The sequence below is a fragment of the Delphinapterus leucas genome, chromosome 17 (genome assembly GCF_059928025.1).
Source record: "Delphinapterus leucas isolate spDelLeu-1000000601 "Yukka" chromosome 17, BTC_Dleu_Yukka2, whole genome shotgun sequence".
Lineage (NCBI taxonomy): Eukaryota > Metazoa > Chordata > Mammalia > Artiodactyla > Monodontidae > Delphinapterus > Delphinapterus leucas.
Genome location: NC_143145.1, coordinates 39,163,487 through 39,181,069, shown reverse-complemented (window position 1 = coordinate 39,181,069; position 17,583 = coordinate 39,163,487). Strand labels below are relative to the sequence as shown.

The 17,583-nt window shown below is 39.9% G+C and overlaps 1 protein-coding gene across 3 annotated transcripts in view; it reads right to left on the bottom strand.

Annotated features, from left to right (window-relative positions):
* Positions 1-259: 259 nt before the first annotated feature.
* The window catches only part of NIPAL2 (NIPA like domain containing 2), a 73,536-nt gene continuing 56,212 nt past the window's right edge, over positions 260-17,583 (bottom strand). For 2 of the 3 annotated variants that reach the window (XM_089898865.1, XM_022584721.3), the window contains 6 exons: positions 14,949-15,045; positions 9,603-9,738; positions 7,572-7,660; positions 3,641-3,704; positions 2,429-2,523; positions 260-1,074 (listed from right to left, as the gene is read on the bottom strand). In XM_089898865.1, coding sequence (XP_089754991.1) covers positions 962-1,074; positions 2,429-2,523; positions 3,641-3,704; positions 7,572-7,660; positions 9,603-9,738; positions 14,949-15,045 — 594 coding nt within the window. In that variant the 3' untranslated portion in view covers positions 260-961. The remainder of the gene's footprint in view (positions 1,075-2,428; positions 2,524-3,640; positions 3,705-7,571; positions 7,661-9,602; positions 9,739-14,948; positions 15,046-17,583) is intronic. The other variant, XM_089898866.1, reaches the window with a different exon arrangement.

Here is a 17,583-nt window from a genome sequence, read left to right as displayed (position 1 = left end):
AATCCAGTTCTCTAATCATAACTGTTCTTTTACCTAGAAGAATTTTATTCTAAAGCTTGAAGTAATGCCTTGAGGAAGAAACAGAGTGTTAGTGAAAATATCACTAAGAACTTAAATATGATCTTTGAGACGTGTTAAAAGTTAAAACATAAAAACCCACTTGATAAATTATAAGATCTCAACAAATAAAGGCATAGTATATGAAGTTTGTCTTCAGTTTCAATTCAAGTATAATAGGATCGTACAGCTGAAGAAAACGTCACCATTCTATTACATTTTTATTTAAAAAATTGGTACTAATTTTTACATTTTTCCTTTCTTAGGCTTAAAAAAGTCCACCAGTCAAGGTCTTTTGACTTTGGTATACCCCATCATAGAATGGGGTATAGATTCTAATTTAAAGACACCCTTAATTTTCAAAGGATATTTGTGATAGGGCTAGTTTTCAGAAAAGATGATTCACCACTCAATTTGGGAATAGGAAGGTGAAATGTTTTGGGGGAGGTTCATAAAAGATGTCTTAGGAAAAATGAATGCTCTCAAACCTTTGGTTTAGGAGCGAGGTGGTGGGGCTAAAGTGTCCCTTTAAAACAAAGCAACTGGCCTTGCAAGCTGTATGGGAAAAGCAACCGATGTGTTCTGCAGCCAAATCGTGAACGCACATTTTTGTGTGACATTCCTGTTTGGGCAGCCAGGCTCTAATTAAGATCTAGCCAGTTCGATGATCACTAGGGAGAGGTCCAGGGTGTGGGGAACACTTCAAATCACATTCCATGAACACATTAGACTGTCAAAGCTTAGGAAGGCCCTGATAGTCCATAGACATGGAGGTGGGGTAAAGGACTCTGAAACAAATGGGAGCACATGTCAGCATAAAATAGTTGCTGACACAAATTGAACATGTGCAATTTTTTAAAAGGTGGTATCGAATAACAGGCCAGCAGCCATCCCTCTCGGCATTTCAGACCTCTTTCTTCTCTCCACTCGGGCTCTTTGTGGAGTCACTTCCATCAGGCAAAGTTCCATAGGATAAGCCGTTTGAATCTGGCTGTATTTTGTCCAATGTTTGTTTCCCTGTGGAGATAATAATCACAAAGAATCTTTTGAGCTCTTTCAGAAGAATAAGTCTTAATAATTTCTCCTCTATCTAGGCCACATTTTATTCCCTTTAAAAAATACTAGGTGGTCACCCTCTAAGTAGAAGAGATAAATGTCAAGGAAGAAAGGCCCACGGAACTCCACGCCCCTTGATGTGTCATCATTGCTGTCCACATAACCGAGCTGTCTCCCACCCAGGGTCTACCATGCTGAGCACGGAAATCAGGTTGGATCAGTCAGGAGATTAACATGAAGCATGCGCTCATCTCCAAACCTCTCTCCCCAGTGTTCTGTCTCCTTGTTCATGTTTAGTCTAATGCATGTAACAACAGAGAAAAACAGTCTTTCATAGTGGTTTCTAAAGCTGTTACTGATCCTACGTATGGGGCTGTGTGAAATGAAAAATAGAGTTAAAAAGAAGTAAACTTTATTCCCTACCAAAGAACCCCTAACCATACAAGGCATCTCTAACACACACCCGTGCCATGAATGCCAATTCTTGCACTGAACGCTCTTAGCTGATAAGATGGCTGGAATGCAAAAGAGAACACGGAACTCATAGGGCCATATTTTCTCAGTCATAGGGATGAGGCTTTAATGGTGTTTGCTTCAAAGGCTTGGTCCTAGCAGAATGGTGGAGGAAGCTGGGAGAACATCACTGCTGTTTGTCTAGAGACCTATTGGTCACCCCAGATCCCTAGCAAAACTGGAGATTGTTGGGGGTGGTGAGCAGGGGAGGAGGTGGGGACACTGCAGCCCGTTTCCTTTGTTCTGGTTATGGCTTGTGTTGTCTACGTGACAGAAGCTAGTTATTCTCGGTGAGAGTGGAGAGCTGGGACAGCGATGCATCCGCTCTGGATGAATGAGGTAAGGAAGAGGGGAAGAAGCTCACGTTCAGGTGATCGAGAAGAACGTCTCTCTTGGCCCTACAGTGCACAGGCCGCCTCCGTCTGAGCACCTGACTTTCTGGCCTTAGATGTTCCCTCAAAGGCTCTCCAAGCAACAAGGGTCTGTTCTTGCCACTCCTACTCCTTTCCCTACCCTTTTCCAATTTAAAGAAACCTAAAAAGGAGATTTGCAACATCACCCAAATCAAGAAAACAGGATCAGTTCTTTTCTAACCCCAGTGTTCTGTGGAAAGCCAATATTCAAGTAAATGATTATTAACATTTACAGTTAAACTATCACCTCTGGCTTCATCATTAAATGTACATGTTTCTGAGGGTAAGAATTATGTTTTATATTAATTTTACACCCCAAATCATACCAGCAATGATTAATTTAGAAGGATAAAATTTTCTATTCTAAATTAAGGAATATACAGTTTTACCAGGGACATGTCCAATATCAATGTAAGACTGTGGCAGATGTTCCTTTCCTCGATTTCTTGTGACCAAAACCACACCAAGGAATGACAGAAAACACCTGTAAGAATAATGGTAATAAAGAACACAAGATCGCTGAAAGAACTCACAGTGTTAAATAACTGAATTCCATATTCTGCATGATGACATGCATTCCACTGGTTTTATTCTTTCTGTTTCTCATGGTAAGCTGCCTAGAACTTGTCTTAATTGCCACAGCCAATAATATTTGTCCCCAAAACCAAGACCTGGGCAGCTTCCAGTAAGTCTCTGCTTCAGGTTTTTACCATCTGGAGGCTAATTTAGGCTCTAAACCCTTTGGGTAGACACTAGGTCTCATTTTCTATCCATGCATGCCCAGACTCATTACTGGCATGCAACACGAGCAAAAAATAATTTATTCTTTAATTTTCTAAGATATTTTGTTGTCCTTGGCCATAAGAATAGTCATGGTTTCCAGATCCCAGAAGTTTAGCCTCGCCCAAAAATCTTATGAGATTGAATTCTCAAGATAGATGATTTTCTACACTGAAAAGAGTCTGGGCTCAAGTTTGCATAACAATGGTCATGCAGGATACCACATCAAGAAGCAACTAAGCATTCATAGGGTGCCAGCTGGAACCAATGGAAGAACTGATACATTGGCGATATTCTGTCAAAGTTCTGCTCTCTGTTTGCCACAGTGCCAGCAGTGACTGTCCTCCAAATCTCTAGGCAGGGTTAAAGCTGGGCACCCAGACACAGGAGAGGGATGGCACCAATCTGATGTTATTAGGTCCAAAGGTAGGGATCTGCCCCAGTCTCGGCCTTTTGTTCTAGGTGATCCTAGAGGCATCTGTGGTTCCCTGATTGAGATCTAACCTAGGGGTTCCCAAGGGTGGGGTAGGTCTGATAGAGTATAAAGATGTGGAGTAGCTACAAGGGCCAGTGGATTTACCTTGACTTTGGCTGGAACAGAAAATCCCCAATGTTTCAGAATCCTCAGAGAGATACTTAAATCACAAAGACCCTGAGCCCTGGGTAGGGTGTTAAGTTGAAAAATATGTTTCTTTTAGGAACTCGGGGAACTGATGTTTCTTATATAATTTTCCAATTTTCTATGCCTCAGGTACAATGCCAAAAATCTCACATAAAAGTAATAGGATTTCACATACCTTACTTCTGAGACATTTACTCACCCAAAAAGATATATAAATATAGTGAGAAAAGCTGCACCAAGGAATTCCTTATAAAATATGATACCTACCGTAGAAATAGAAGATAACATTAATTTCAGGGTAAGAATATTTACAATAGCTACATATTGTTTTTCAAATTAATATATTATTTTTTCTAAGTACAGTTACCCTTAAAATGCACATCCTGTGGTTTAAAAGTATTTGCATGCCATACTAACATTTTCGGTGATTCCAAAAGAACACAGATTTGTAGACTTTATATCATGTAAGTATCATTATTAAGAAATCAGCACCATTAACATAATTTTGCCAACAGAAATTTCTTATCCAGTCCAAGATTTGTCCCACTGGCATGTGCAAGAAAACAAAACTCGAGTGATATTTTCCACCTACAGTTTTAAGCCTGGGGTCAGCAAGCCTGACCTGTGCATCTGGGTGGACTCTGGGCCTTTGACACAGCGCTCGCACTTCAGGCCAGCTGCTCCCCATGCTGTCAGTCTTGGCAACACCCTGCGGTTTGTGGGTCTGGCATATTCTCATTCAGGCACTGGAGGTTGCAGATGTGCTACCCCAGCTCCATTTCTCACTGCCAACCCCTCTCCCATCTCCTTCATCTGGTCTTTCCTTCTGGGTGAAGAGAAATGTGGATGTGTCCTTTACTCTGATGAGCTTTTCTTCTCTCCTTGTTAGTCTCAATGATTTCCTCTTGGCCTATGGTCCCAAAGCCTTCGTAGACTTTTTACTAAATAAGTTATCTTTAAATTATATATTACTTGGAATCAAATTTTGTGTGTGTGTGGTGTTGGTCTTGCTACCCTGTGGACAAGTATTTATTGAGAGTCCTAAGTGCCAGCCACTGCTTAGGTGCTGCACATACCACAGGGAACAAGACAGGGGCTTTCTCAGTCTGAAGTCTATCTCCTCACCTAGAGGATAAACTTCCTACAGGAATAAGCCATGTCCCATTCTGATGAATATTTGTTGAATGAATCAACACTTCTGAAGCACTTTTCCATGTTATTACACATTTCCTTGTGATCATTTTAATGTTTTCTTGTTATTCTGAGCTGGTGCCCCATAATATTCATTTCTTGAAGGACATTTTAAATTGTTTCAAACGTTTTGCTTTTGTAAAGTGTCAGTAAACTTCTCTACATATTTTTTTCCCAGTATTTTAGGATTTTTTGTTGTTGTCGCTTTAAGAGGAATTTCTGTTAAAACAGAGCAAAAACTAAAAAAAGTGTAGTAAAATACACATAACATTTACCATCCTAAACATTTTAAAGTTTACAGTGCAGTTGTGTTAAGTATACAGTCGTCACTCGGTACCCACAGGATTTGGTTGTAGGACCCCTCCGCGGATACCAAAATCTGAGGATGCTCAAGTCCCTTATATAAAATGGCATAATATTTGCATATAACCTACACACATCCTCCACAAATACTTTAAATCATCTCTAGATTACTTATAATACCTAATACAGCGTAAATGCTATGTGAATAGTTGCTATCATGCGGCATATTAAATTTTTGCTTTTTGGAACTTTCTGGAATTTGGGGGGGAGGGGATATTTTCTATCCACTGTTGGTTATATCCACAGATGCAGAACTGTTGATATAGAGGGCCAGCTATATTCATATTGTTGTGCAACCAATCTTCAGAACTTCTTATCTTGTGAAACTGAAACTCTATACCCATTAAACAACTTCCCCATTCCTGCCTCCCCCCAGCCCCTCGCAATCACCACTCTACTTTCCATTTCTGTAAGTCTGACTACTCTGGATACCTCCTATAAGTGGAATCATACAGTATTTGTCCTTTTGTGACTGGCTTGTTTCACTTAGCATAATGTCCTCAAGGTTCATCCATGTTGTAGCATGTATCAAAAATTCTTTCCTTTTGGATGGTTGAATAACATTCCATTGTATGTATACATCACATATTCTTTACCCATTCGTCTGTCAATTTATGTTGCTTCTGTCATTTGGCTGCTGTGAATAATGCTGCTATGAACCTAGGTGTACAAATATCTGTTTGAGTCCCTGCTTTCAATTCTTTCGGACATATACCCAGGAGTAGAATTGCTGGATCATATGGTAATTCTATGCTTAATTTTTTGAGGAACTGCCATAGTGGCTACACCATTTTACATTCCCACTAACAGTGCACAAGGGTTCCAATTTCTTCATATACTTGCCAACACTTGTTATTTTATTTATTTATTTGCTAGTAGTCATCCTAGTGGGTGTGAAGTGGTTTTGGTTTGCATTTTCCTAATGATTAGTGATGTTGAACGTCTTTTCATGTGCTTGTTGGCCAAGCACAAGTACACCTTCTTTGAAGAAATGTCTTAATCAAGTCCTTTGCCCATTTTTTAATTGGGTTATTTGTTTTTGAGCTGTAGGATCAAAGAGTGGAAACATTTTTAAGGCTCTTGATAAAAACTCTGAAACTCAGTTCTAGGAGGGAGGTACCATGGTACCCGACTCCACGAGAGTGCCCGCAACACTTCAGCCTTGTCAGCATTGATTATTGAGATAAAAAGAGCAAAACAAAAGCTTTACTAATTTAGCAGGCAATATATGGTATCTCATTTTCGTTTTAAGCTATACTTTTTGATGGGGGCAAAGAGGAGAAGTAAGTCAAGAAGCTTCACCTCCATTCCACACTTCAGTAACATCAGGTGAACTATTATCATTCCCAGAAAGTTCCAGCTTCCCTGATTATCAGTTACTTGGTTTGCTAAGTATTCAGATCCAGCCCTGTTGGTCCTCCTATAAAACCTTCTTTTCAGGGGAACTACATGTTTTACACATCTTTAGCACAGTCATCTTAATTATTATGCTGTACGTCACACCTATAAATGTCCTTGGCCTTGCTCTTTTCCTTTTTCAGTATTTCTAGGGCACACAAGTGTACAATCTTTTGTTACTTACTTTTGTCAACAAGCATAAAATGCTAAAAAAAAATTAGATGTTTTCGGATATAATCTTTCTCCTTAAAAGTATGTTTCAATTTTGGGAAACAGAAAATGCATTAATTACATTTAAAAATTGGCCCCCTGGCAGTCACCCTGTTTGCCATGAAATAAAAAAGATGTGTCCATTAGGCAACAGATAATACCTAATTACCTCCCAAATACATAAACTTTGCATTGGGAAATGAAGTCCCAATATGACAAGGTAGTAAATACATCTAATAAGCCAATGAACTAAGGTATACCAGTACCAAACTTACAAATGATATACCTGAATCGACTGTATTTTTGTTTGGACCAAGTTTCAAATTTATACTTTTTTAACACTACTGTGTCTGACACATTTAAAAAGTTGTCCATAGAAAGAAAAGAGGTACAATAGTAGACAAATAGAGGCCAGAACAGTAAAGGTAGTAGTTTCTGTTCTCATCTGTCTGGCCTTCCCTGGAACACTGGATTCACGTTTGGATCCCTCTCTCTGATGCAAGTGGTGAGCACCAGGGAGGGGAGAGTTCATCGAACTGGGGATGTTTGGTCCAGAGACAGGACACAGGAGGACCTGCGCTTTGATTATCAGAAGGGCTGGCAAGGAGAAGACTCCAGAAAGCAGAACTAAGATGAGCATCTGGAATTCACAGGGAGGCTTATTTCAGTTCCAATACAGGGGAATACTTTCTAATAATTAGAGCTCTCCAAATTATTAGAGTGATTCAAACCGGGACTGAACTGTCTCGGGGCACAGAGAGCACTGGGGAACATTCACACAAAGTAGAAGAACCTCTCCTAGAGGATGTTATGGAGGAAGTTCAGACACTGGGCGGTAGCTAGGAGGATGTGGGCTATACATTCCTTATAACCAAAATGTTCCTTGATTTTCTCATTACTCTGAGGGAGACTTCATTTATGCCTTTTATGGGGATAGAATCACCTAAGCATAGAAAGCCAAAACTCACCTGCAATAATGGCACTGATTGTAAAGAAAGTATGGTTAATGGGCACCACCGTCGCTGTATTGTAGAGTTTTGTGGCTTGATTCAGGAGCCTAGAGCAGAAGGCACTTACTGAAGCTCTGTCTTTAAGAGACGCTCAACAATAAGTTAACAATAACATCGAGAAATGCATGTTCTTTAGCTACAACTACAAAGGGAAAGGAAGTGCAGTAAAAGGGCATTTCCAATCAGCAGTCATAGCTTATATGCATCTGATGTATGAGATCAGATGTCAGGTTTTACGGTCTGTTTAAACCAACAACAGTAACAATGAAAAGCAATTAATCATATTTGGAGGCCACAGAAGTTTGAGTTGGAAGCGATTCAAGCTGCTGGACCAGTATCACACTGGGGCTGATTCATTAGGATAGACTTTAGAACCTGTTAAATATCATATCGGGGAATGGTATAGCTATCCCTTGACATGCCACGTGCCAAGAAAGAAGATGGAGAAGTAAAGGAATGTTTAATGTTTCAAAAACAATGCTCAGCCCTCCAGCTGCAGAGCACATGTGGGAGCTCAGCTTCCCACTTTGGCCGCCAACATGGTTCAGGTTCCCACAACTGCACGGTGCAGCCCTGTCAGGGACTAGACCTTTTCTGAAGCAGTGCATTGCATTGACATCACCTGGGCACTTTAAAAAGCACTAGTGTTTAGGTCCTATTCTAGAGCAATTGAAAAAAAAAATTTGTGAGTAGAGCCCAAGTGTTCCTCTATGTGTGTGTGTACATGCATGTACACACACATATGCATGTACACAGGCATGTAAGTATATATGTGCATGTATACATATATGTACAAACAAACCTCCTCAGGTAATGAATTGTAATGGGAAGCCAGGGCTGAGAACCATGGTTCTACAGTTCTAGTGTGGTCACATAGTTCTAGGGTGAGAGGTGCAGGGACTGAAACAAGGGTGATAGGAATGTAGTTTACCTTCAGTTGTATCTGGCTTTTAAATTCGTGAAGCAGAGTTTAAAGATAATGATGCTAATCACTAAATTCTGAAAGCTATTGTAACTGTACTGATTAATTCAGAAGAGAGGTGAAACAAAGCAGTTTCACGATTCAAGTGTTAGATACACACTTGGTCTTATAAACAAACAAAAGAAACAGTTTGTTTATGACAAATGAAACAGTGACAGAACATTGGATTTCTCCGGTAACACACTCCTTGTAACAGGGTCCATATTCAACCCGTAACAATTAGACCTGACTTCTAGCACCTAAGGAAGGAACCACTCTCCTCCAGAATTTGGGCTTTGTTTCCTGGCTGGCACTGGGCTGGCGCTCCTGCATAGCATTTTGGGGTAAACAGAAAACTTTCTGGTGGACTCAGGAGAACCTAGCAGCAAAGGCAAAATCATGATGTGAAATGGAGGGGAAGAGATTGGAGCAGATGGAGGTGGGGGGAGAGAAGAGCAGAAATTAAAAATGTTCCATATCACCACTGTGAGGCCCCAAGAGAAATGTAAAACAATCATTCTGCAATCACGTGGGTGCAAGGAAAATTCTGGCTAAAGATGCAAAGTTTGGGGGAAAGGATTTCCCTCCCGGCCAAACGTCTGGTTTTGTCCATCTCTGGGCAATTAATGAGTATGAGCTAAGAAATGAAGGTGAAGGGTTCATGTATTTCCTATATTTAGAATGAAATCCTGGATGTGGACCTGCCCCTTTGATTTATTGCTAATGACAACCTGTGTGCGATGGATATTAATTACAAGCAGAAGAGCATCAGGAAAGTATCAAAGTGCACTTAGCTGGATTATGGCCACACTTTAGAACTCACAAAACATGAAGGCAATGCTTCGTAAAAGCTTATTATTGGATGTGAAGGATAAAGCCAGGGATATTGGCTGAGGATAAGCATAGACCCCTCACCCTTAGAAATCAGTTACATCTAATTTTAATTATCATCTGAGGCCAATAAAGATTAATGCTCAGAGAAGCACAGGAATGTTGAAAGGGCAGTGAGTATGTAAGAGCTAACTTACTTGACTTGGAAAACACAAGACGCTATCATGATGATAAACATGATATAGAAGATAGGATAAGTTAGCTGCATTTTATCCGTCACAGAAAAAGCGATCATGCCTGAGACGGCTTTTACTGAAATAACAGTCAATGAGGCTGAAAAAGAAAACACAAAACACAAATAAAATACATATCTGAGATAGAATTACAAATAAGTATCTTAACTTTACATGGTAGAGTAGTAAATACCCCTATTATGCTTTAAGAATGAAGGCTGCCCTGAGAGGTGTAGGGTAGGTTGTGATGCCAGCCAAGCAGTAGTCCTGTTGCTCAAGCTGTGGCCTTTCCATTTGCTTAAATCAGCTAAAGATCTGCTGTGTGACTGAGTGCTTATCTTTGGAGCAAGATGCTTATTTTCCAGCCCTCACTGTTGAAAGGATGCTGTGGAGGTTATAATTACTAGTAGACGGGAAAGGAAGAAAACAATGAAGGGAGGAGATAAGAAAAGGCAGATTGCCCATGTGACATTAATGGGAAAAAAACTATACTGAAAAAATTTAAAGCCAAATAGATGAGAAGACTGGAAAGTGAAAAGCAACTCACTCAGTGAGTTTACTAACAGTTGTACTAAGTCTACGTATGAGCCCTTTTGTTAGTAAACGCCTAGAAGTTTTCATTAAAAATATTTTTTGACAAGGACGTTAATAGTAAGCAGGGCAGAGCTGAGTATTCATTTCTCAGAGTCAACCCTAAATCTAAGATTTACATAAGCAATGTCTGTTTATTTTCTATGCTAAAAGAGGAACTTACCACTATGAGAACAAGTTTCTCATATGTTTCAAACAGCAATGAGGAAAAAGTGATTTGATAAGGTTATGGTAGAATGAAAGCAAGGAAGAATTTTCTGGAAACACAGTGTTTCTGTAGGAAGAAGAGGGTGTTTTCTTTTTGTCTTAGGTCTCTTGAAACTACTGTTGCATATAATTCCATAATTTAGCTGAAACCCACAGAAAGTTAAAAAATAATTTTTACATGAAATCAAATATCTGTAAGTCAAAGGCAGTGTGAAGAAGAAATACTATCTTTGATCTACTTGGTCATAATATATCTGAGATTTATTCCTTTTAGCTTTTGAAAAGGATATATATATATATAATGTTTAAAATAGCAGGTGATGGCCAACTAGGAAAAGCCTAGTTTTCTAAAAAATAAAAATATACTTTGACTTGAAGGTTACCAGGGCACACTTCCAAATTAGACATTTTCTTTCTGTTAAAAGTCATAATTAACAGAGGAGACCAGGTGATAAATTCTAAAAACAAACTCCCGATCTGAACAAAGAGGCCCTTACAGCTGGGCCCTTCTTCACCTTAAATGTTTTTTGACTTGGTCATTTTACATATTTTCTATAGATTATGAAAATAGTCCTATTTTAGCTAATCTCGAAATGTAAAACATCTATAGACATGTATGTCACTTGATGGTTTACGTTTATAAGGTTAGCTCTTGAGGGACCCTGATTTCCTCCTAAACACTTGGCTTGAAATTAGAGCACGATGTGGTGATGGGCTTGTGGTCTGAACAGCCAGGTTTCCAAAAGAGATCATTCACAGAGAAAGAGTTGAACACATTGTTCCCTTCGCCTCAGAACCTCAGGGTTGCAAAGCCCACCTAATTCAACCACCATCTGATGTTAAATTTACTTAAATACAAAACAAGAACAAAACTAGAATTCTTTATTAAACAGCTAAACCAACTACCAGTTGCTAGAGTTAATCGCTATATTTTCAAAGCACGCACAATCACCACCTATTAATCACCATTTATTGTATTTCTAAGCTGGTGTTGAGTACTTCTAAGTTTTTCTGAGGGCGGGGGTGGTTAATGAGGATGGGTGGGAATACCAAATTGTGATGCAGTATCATTCTAATGATGTAGATATAAAAGTAGAAAGTACTTACATATGCACAGAAAAAATGGCTAGAAGAAACTACATCAAGATACTATCAGTGGCTATCTCTAGGCAATGGGATTATGAATAAACTTTAAACTCATTTTTTTAAACTATAAAATGTATACATGCCCATTTACAAAAATATGGAAAATGCAGAAAAGTCTGGAAAGAAAAATAAAAATCACCTGTAATCTCAACACTCATCCCCAAATCTTTTTTTTTTTTTTTTTCCCTGCGGTACGCGGCCTCTCACCGCTGTGGCCCCTCCCGCTGTGGAGCACAGGCTCCGGACGCGCAGGCTCAGCGGCCATGGCTCACGGGCCTAGCCGCTCCGCGGCGTGTGGGATCCTCCCGGACCGGGGCACGAACGCGCATTCCCTGCATCGGCAGGCGGACTCTCAACCACTGCGCCACCAGGGAAGTCCCCCAAATCATTTTTAACATTTGAGACTCTTTGTAGTTATTTTTCTATCGCTAAGCACAAATATATTATAACATGTGAATCATACAGTATATACTACTTAGGAACCAATTTTCCATCACCATTAAGTATTTTCTATGCCAGTAATTATTCTTCTAAAGTATGATTTTTATTGGCTGGAGAGTAAGCCTTTGTATGAATGGGAATGCCTTTTGGGAACTCCTTACTCTTAGATATTTTGATTGCATCCATTTTTTTGGTATTAAAAATGAAACTGTGATGAATATCCTTGAATACAAATCTTTGTATATCATTCTGCCAATTTCTGTAGGAAAATCACCTAAAGGGCAACTACTGTGTTGACAGCCACTGTTCTTCTGAAATCTATTGGTAAACTATCTTCTACAGAGGACCAGACACACTCCCGTAATATCATGCGGCAGTGCTCAATTATATGAATTTTTATATTAAAATATTTTATATTTTATAGCTTCTTTTTGTCTTTCTCTGTTTTCTTAATTCTCAGCAGTAGACATGTATTACTGTCATCATTTTAACAGTACGATTTTTGCCCAGCATGAATTATGCTGACCCATGTTTAAAAGTCAGCCTTCTCAGTTTATTCCTAGTTCTTCCTCAGAACTGATTCTTGGGTTTATTTATCGATCCATTGCTTTTCTGCCTTCTATTTCATTAATTTTTGCCTTTATCTTTACTAATTGTTCCTTTCTGCTTGCCTCAGCTTTATTTCTGTGCTTTTTTCCCCTAACTTCTTGAGTTGAGTACTTAATTGACTTACATTTAAAGCAATGAATTTCCTTCTGAATACAGCATTAGTCATAAACTATAGGTTTACTATTAAGTGTTTTCATAATAATTTAAGAAATATATGCTGTGATGAAATGGTGGTTTCTGCTTTGGCCCAGCTGCAGTTTAAGCACAGTGTTTAACATTCCCAGGTGGTACGGTTTTAGTGGTTCTATTTTTGTTATTATTTTCTGTTTTTATTTCACTGTGATCTGAAAATGTGGTCTGTACTATTTCAACTTCCTGGAATTTATCAAAAATTTCTTTGTGGCCAATTATAAGATCAGCTTTTGTAAATGTTACACAGGCACTTGAAAGAAGGTGTATTCTCTGCTTTCTGGATTTAGAGTTCAACCTTAGAGCTGCCAGATCAAAATTAAGCATTCAGTTTCTCTAATTTTACAGATTTTTCTGTCTCCTTATTTCCATGAGCTAAGAGAAGTCTCCTACTCCTCTTATATTTATGCTAATGTAGTTTCTGAAATAGCTGCTGCCCAGTCTACTGAGGGCCCCTGTCCCCTGATGCCGCCTCCTTCCAAGCCCCAGTCCTACCCTGATTAGCAGCTAAATACTAATAGGGGAGCCTCCAGGATCCTCTGTTTCATTTACTGCTTCTGCCTTGATTTTAACTTAGATGGTAATATAATGACCTTCTGCTTTCTTTTACTTTCAATCTGAGTTACCTTGTTTAGATGAAATTGATGTATGAAGTCAAAATATTTCACAACCAGCAGAAGCCAGTCAGAAAGGGTGATGTTTCAATGACCCTTATAGAGCTGAACCAGAGGAAACTGGCTGAATCCAATTTCAGAATCTTTTTCAAAATCAATACGGGAATTTTTCTCAAGTACAATTTGGAAATCTTTCTTTTTCACTTGGTAAACTTACCCCATTTACATTTATGATCAAAGCTGATATGTATGGTCTTAATTCTGTTATCTTACTTTCCTATTTAAAATTTCCTTTATTTTCAATATTTTCCTACATAATGTGCATCTTTTCTCTTAGTTTGCTTTTGTTCTCCCTACCTGGTAATTTGGAAGAAAAAAATATAAAGTTTCTTTTCTGTTCTTTTGATTAACCACATACCTGAACATGTTCTAGAGTAAATTTGTTTCTATAAGTAACTATCACAAATGCAACTCTTCCAATTCAAAGGAGAGTTGATGAAATGAAGAAATGAAACCTCCAGCACCTCATGAACATGGAAGCTGCAGCTGCCTCAAAGGTATAAATACAATGTACAAAGTTAAGAGTTAACAACATGTGATGGATGGGTCATCTTAGGCAAAGAAAGAATTATCAATAAATTTTTGAAAAGGGAATTTCCCAAATGATTAGTGAGATCTCCTAGTGATTTAAAAAGATATAGAGGGCTGGGCTTCCCTGGTGGTGCAGTGGTTGAGAGTCCGCCTGCCGATGCAGGGGACACGGGTTCGTGCTCCAGTCCGGGAGGATCCCACATGCCGCGGAGCAGCTGGGCCCGTGAGCCATGGCCGCTGAGCCTGTGCGTCCGGAACCTGTGCTCTGCAACGGGAGAGGCCACAACAGTGGGAGGCCCGCGTACAGAAAAAAAAAAAAAAAAAAAAAAAAAATATATATATATATATATATGTATATATATATATATATATATATAGAGAGAGAGAGAGAGAGAGAGAGAGAGAGGGCTTATGTAAGCATCAGTGTTCAAATCTTATAAGGTGCCTCTGGAGAAAAAGGAAACGGGTAGTTAAATAATGAATGAAAGAAGTGTATTCAAGAAAAATCATACTGCTTACATTTGTTTCATATTAGCCATGTTTTAAAGTTGTTTTTTTTCTAAATGTAAATAGGATAGGCCTAGATAACTTCTGATACAAAAGTTTCATTTGGGTTTATTCATTTGTTTCTCTTTTAATATTCTTCAATTATTTACTAAGAAGAAAACCCCCAAATTGTCAGAGAGCAAATAAAATTATCAAGAAGTAAAAATCCTTAAATCTATTAAAAATTAAACATATATCAATTGCAGCAATGGACATGCAAAGTATAATTTGCGTAACTGAGACTCAGTTTCTATAGATCAGAATTGAAAGGGAGAAACAATGAGAAAAAATAGAATGCTCAAATATTTTCCTTGAAACTCTTTTAGGACTTAGCATGGCTACATTAGATAATTAGAAAACAAAAAAATATCCTTACCTAGAAGTGCCACCAGGGTTAGCAGAATCACAATGTGTTTCATTCCTTTCCTTTTATGGAAGTATAGGAGAATGCAGAAAATTAGTATTTCTAAAATCTAGAAATGAAAAAGATGAAAAAGAGTAAAGTGTAAATTATTCTATACGAAGTCTTCAGAATGGCACACTTCTTTTTTTGATTTTGCAACAACTATCATATGAGGGTTGAGGATGACTGGAGCTCCTAAGGACAATTATAAATATATGAGAACAGCATAAGGAGCCTTAGTGATCCAGACCCAGAGTTCTAACATCACCTACATGGCAATGATGCCCAAATCTAGATCTCCAGTCCTGACCTCCCAACTCCAGTCTCATTTATCCAGTTGTCTACCAGACATTTTCACATGCTTTTTTTTTTTTTTTTTGGCTGCGTTGGGTCTTTGCTGCGCATGGGCTTTCTCTAGTTGTGGTGCATGGGCTTCTCTTTGTGGTGTCTTCTCTTGTTGCGGAGCATGGGCTCTAGGCACGCAGGCTTCAGTAGTTGTGGCATGTGGGCTCAGTAGTTGTGGCTCACGGGCTCTAGAGCACAGGCTTAGTAGTTGTGGCACACAGGCTTAGTTATTCCACAGCATGTGGGATCTTCCCGGACCAGGGCTCAAACCTGTGTCCCTTGCATTGGCAGGCTCTTAACCACTGTGCCACCAGGGAAGTCTGACATGCATGTTTAACAGCCATAACACACGAATATGGGCAACACTTAACTCTTTTTTTGTTTTTGGCCGCATTGTGTGGCATGCAGGATATTAGTTCCCCGACCAGGGATCGAACCTGTGTCCCCTGCAGTGGAAGCACAGAGTCTTAAACACTGGACTGCCAGGGAAGTCCCAACACTTAACTCTTTATTTTTTGGCTGCGTTGGGTCTTCATTGCTGCACGTGGGCTTTCTCTACTTTTGGTGAGTGGGGGCTACTCTTCCTTGCGGTGCACAGGCTTCTCATTGTGGTGGCTTCTCTTGTTGTGCAGCACAGGCTCTAGGTGCACAGGCTTCAGTAGTTGTGGCCACGGGCTTAGTTGTTCCGTGGCATGTGGGATCTTCCCGGACCAGGGATTGAACCTGTGTCCCCTGCATTGGCAGGCGGATTCTTAACCACTGCGCCACCCGGGAAGTCCCCAACACTTAATTCTTGGTGGCCTACCTTCCCTACCTGTTCCTCCCGGGCCTCCACCCCATCAGAAGATGGCATCACCACATGCCCTGCTGCACAAGCTGAAAACTCCTCCTTTTCCCTCATTCCTCGCCACCCGCTCTGACTAGTGCAACAGCTTCTACTTTGTCTCTGATTTGACTCTTGCCTCTTTACAATCCAGACATTCAGCAGCAAGAGGAGTCATTTAAAAATACAGTTTGGGGGCTTCCCTGGTGGCACAGTGGTTGAGAGTCCGCTTGCCGATGCAGGGGATACGGGTTCGTGCCCTGGACCGGGAAGATCCCACATGCCGCGGAGCGGCTGGGCCCGTGAGCCATGGCCGCTGAGCCTGCGTGTCCAGAGCCTGTGCTCCACAGCGGGAGAGGCCACAACAGTCAGAGGCCTGCGTACCACACACACACAAAAAAAAACAAAAAACGATTTGGATAATGAAATATTTCATTCATAGAGAGTATATATGAATATACATATCAGGTATTTACAGTAATGTGACAACTACCATTGTGCCCTCTACTCAACCTGAGAAACAGAACCCATCAATCCCTGTGAAGTCTCTCGTTCCCAATTGCACTCCCCTCCTCCTGCAACCTCCCCAGGAACCGCTACATTGAGTTTTGTGTTTACCATTCATTTTCTTTATACTTTATCACCTTTCTACGTATCCCCAAATGACGCCGTTTATTTTTGCACACTTGTTCTTTATACAAGTGGAATTATACTTGCTTTCACTCGCTTGCTTTTTTATCACTGTGCATTATGTTTATGAGATTCATCCAGGATGATACATGTAGTAAAAATAGAAATTAGATCTAGTCATCCCTTTGCTTAAACGTCCCAGCACGTTAAGAATAAGCTCCACACTCCCTCCTGGATTACAAAGCCCCAGTTAACTTCTGGGACCTCATCATCTTGTACGGCTGGCTCCTGGATGGTCCAACCTGCACCAGCCACAAATGGCCTACCCCTCCCCGCCAACCCCTGCCACCCCGCTGAGTCCTTTGGGGTCCTCAGATTGCTCAGCTTTGGGACCTTTGCACTAAGAGTTTGCCCTGCCTGGAATGCTCTTTCCCTGAGCTATTGTTTGTACAATGACTCCTAGTCACTCAGCTCCCCGGAGAGATCTTCCCAGATCGTTCTGATCTCACAGAGCCACCCAGTCATCCTATCACAACCCCGACTGCAGGTGGCTACTGTAGAGTATTTTATCATGACCTGTTCGTGTGGTTATGTGTTTCTTGTCTGTTTCCCACTAGCACATCTGCTCTATGAGAACAGGGACCTTTTCTGCCTCCAGTGCCTGAAATACAGTTGGTCACTCAATAAGTATTTTTCGAATTAATGAGTAAATTACACCTCAAATTTATTATGAACCACTTGCCAAAAAAACAAGCCTAATGTCTAATAAATTGAGTGTTCAATAAGTATTAATTGACTGAATGTCTAAAA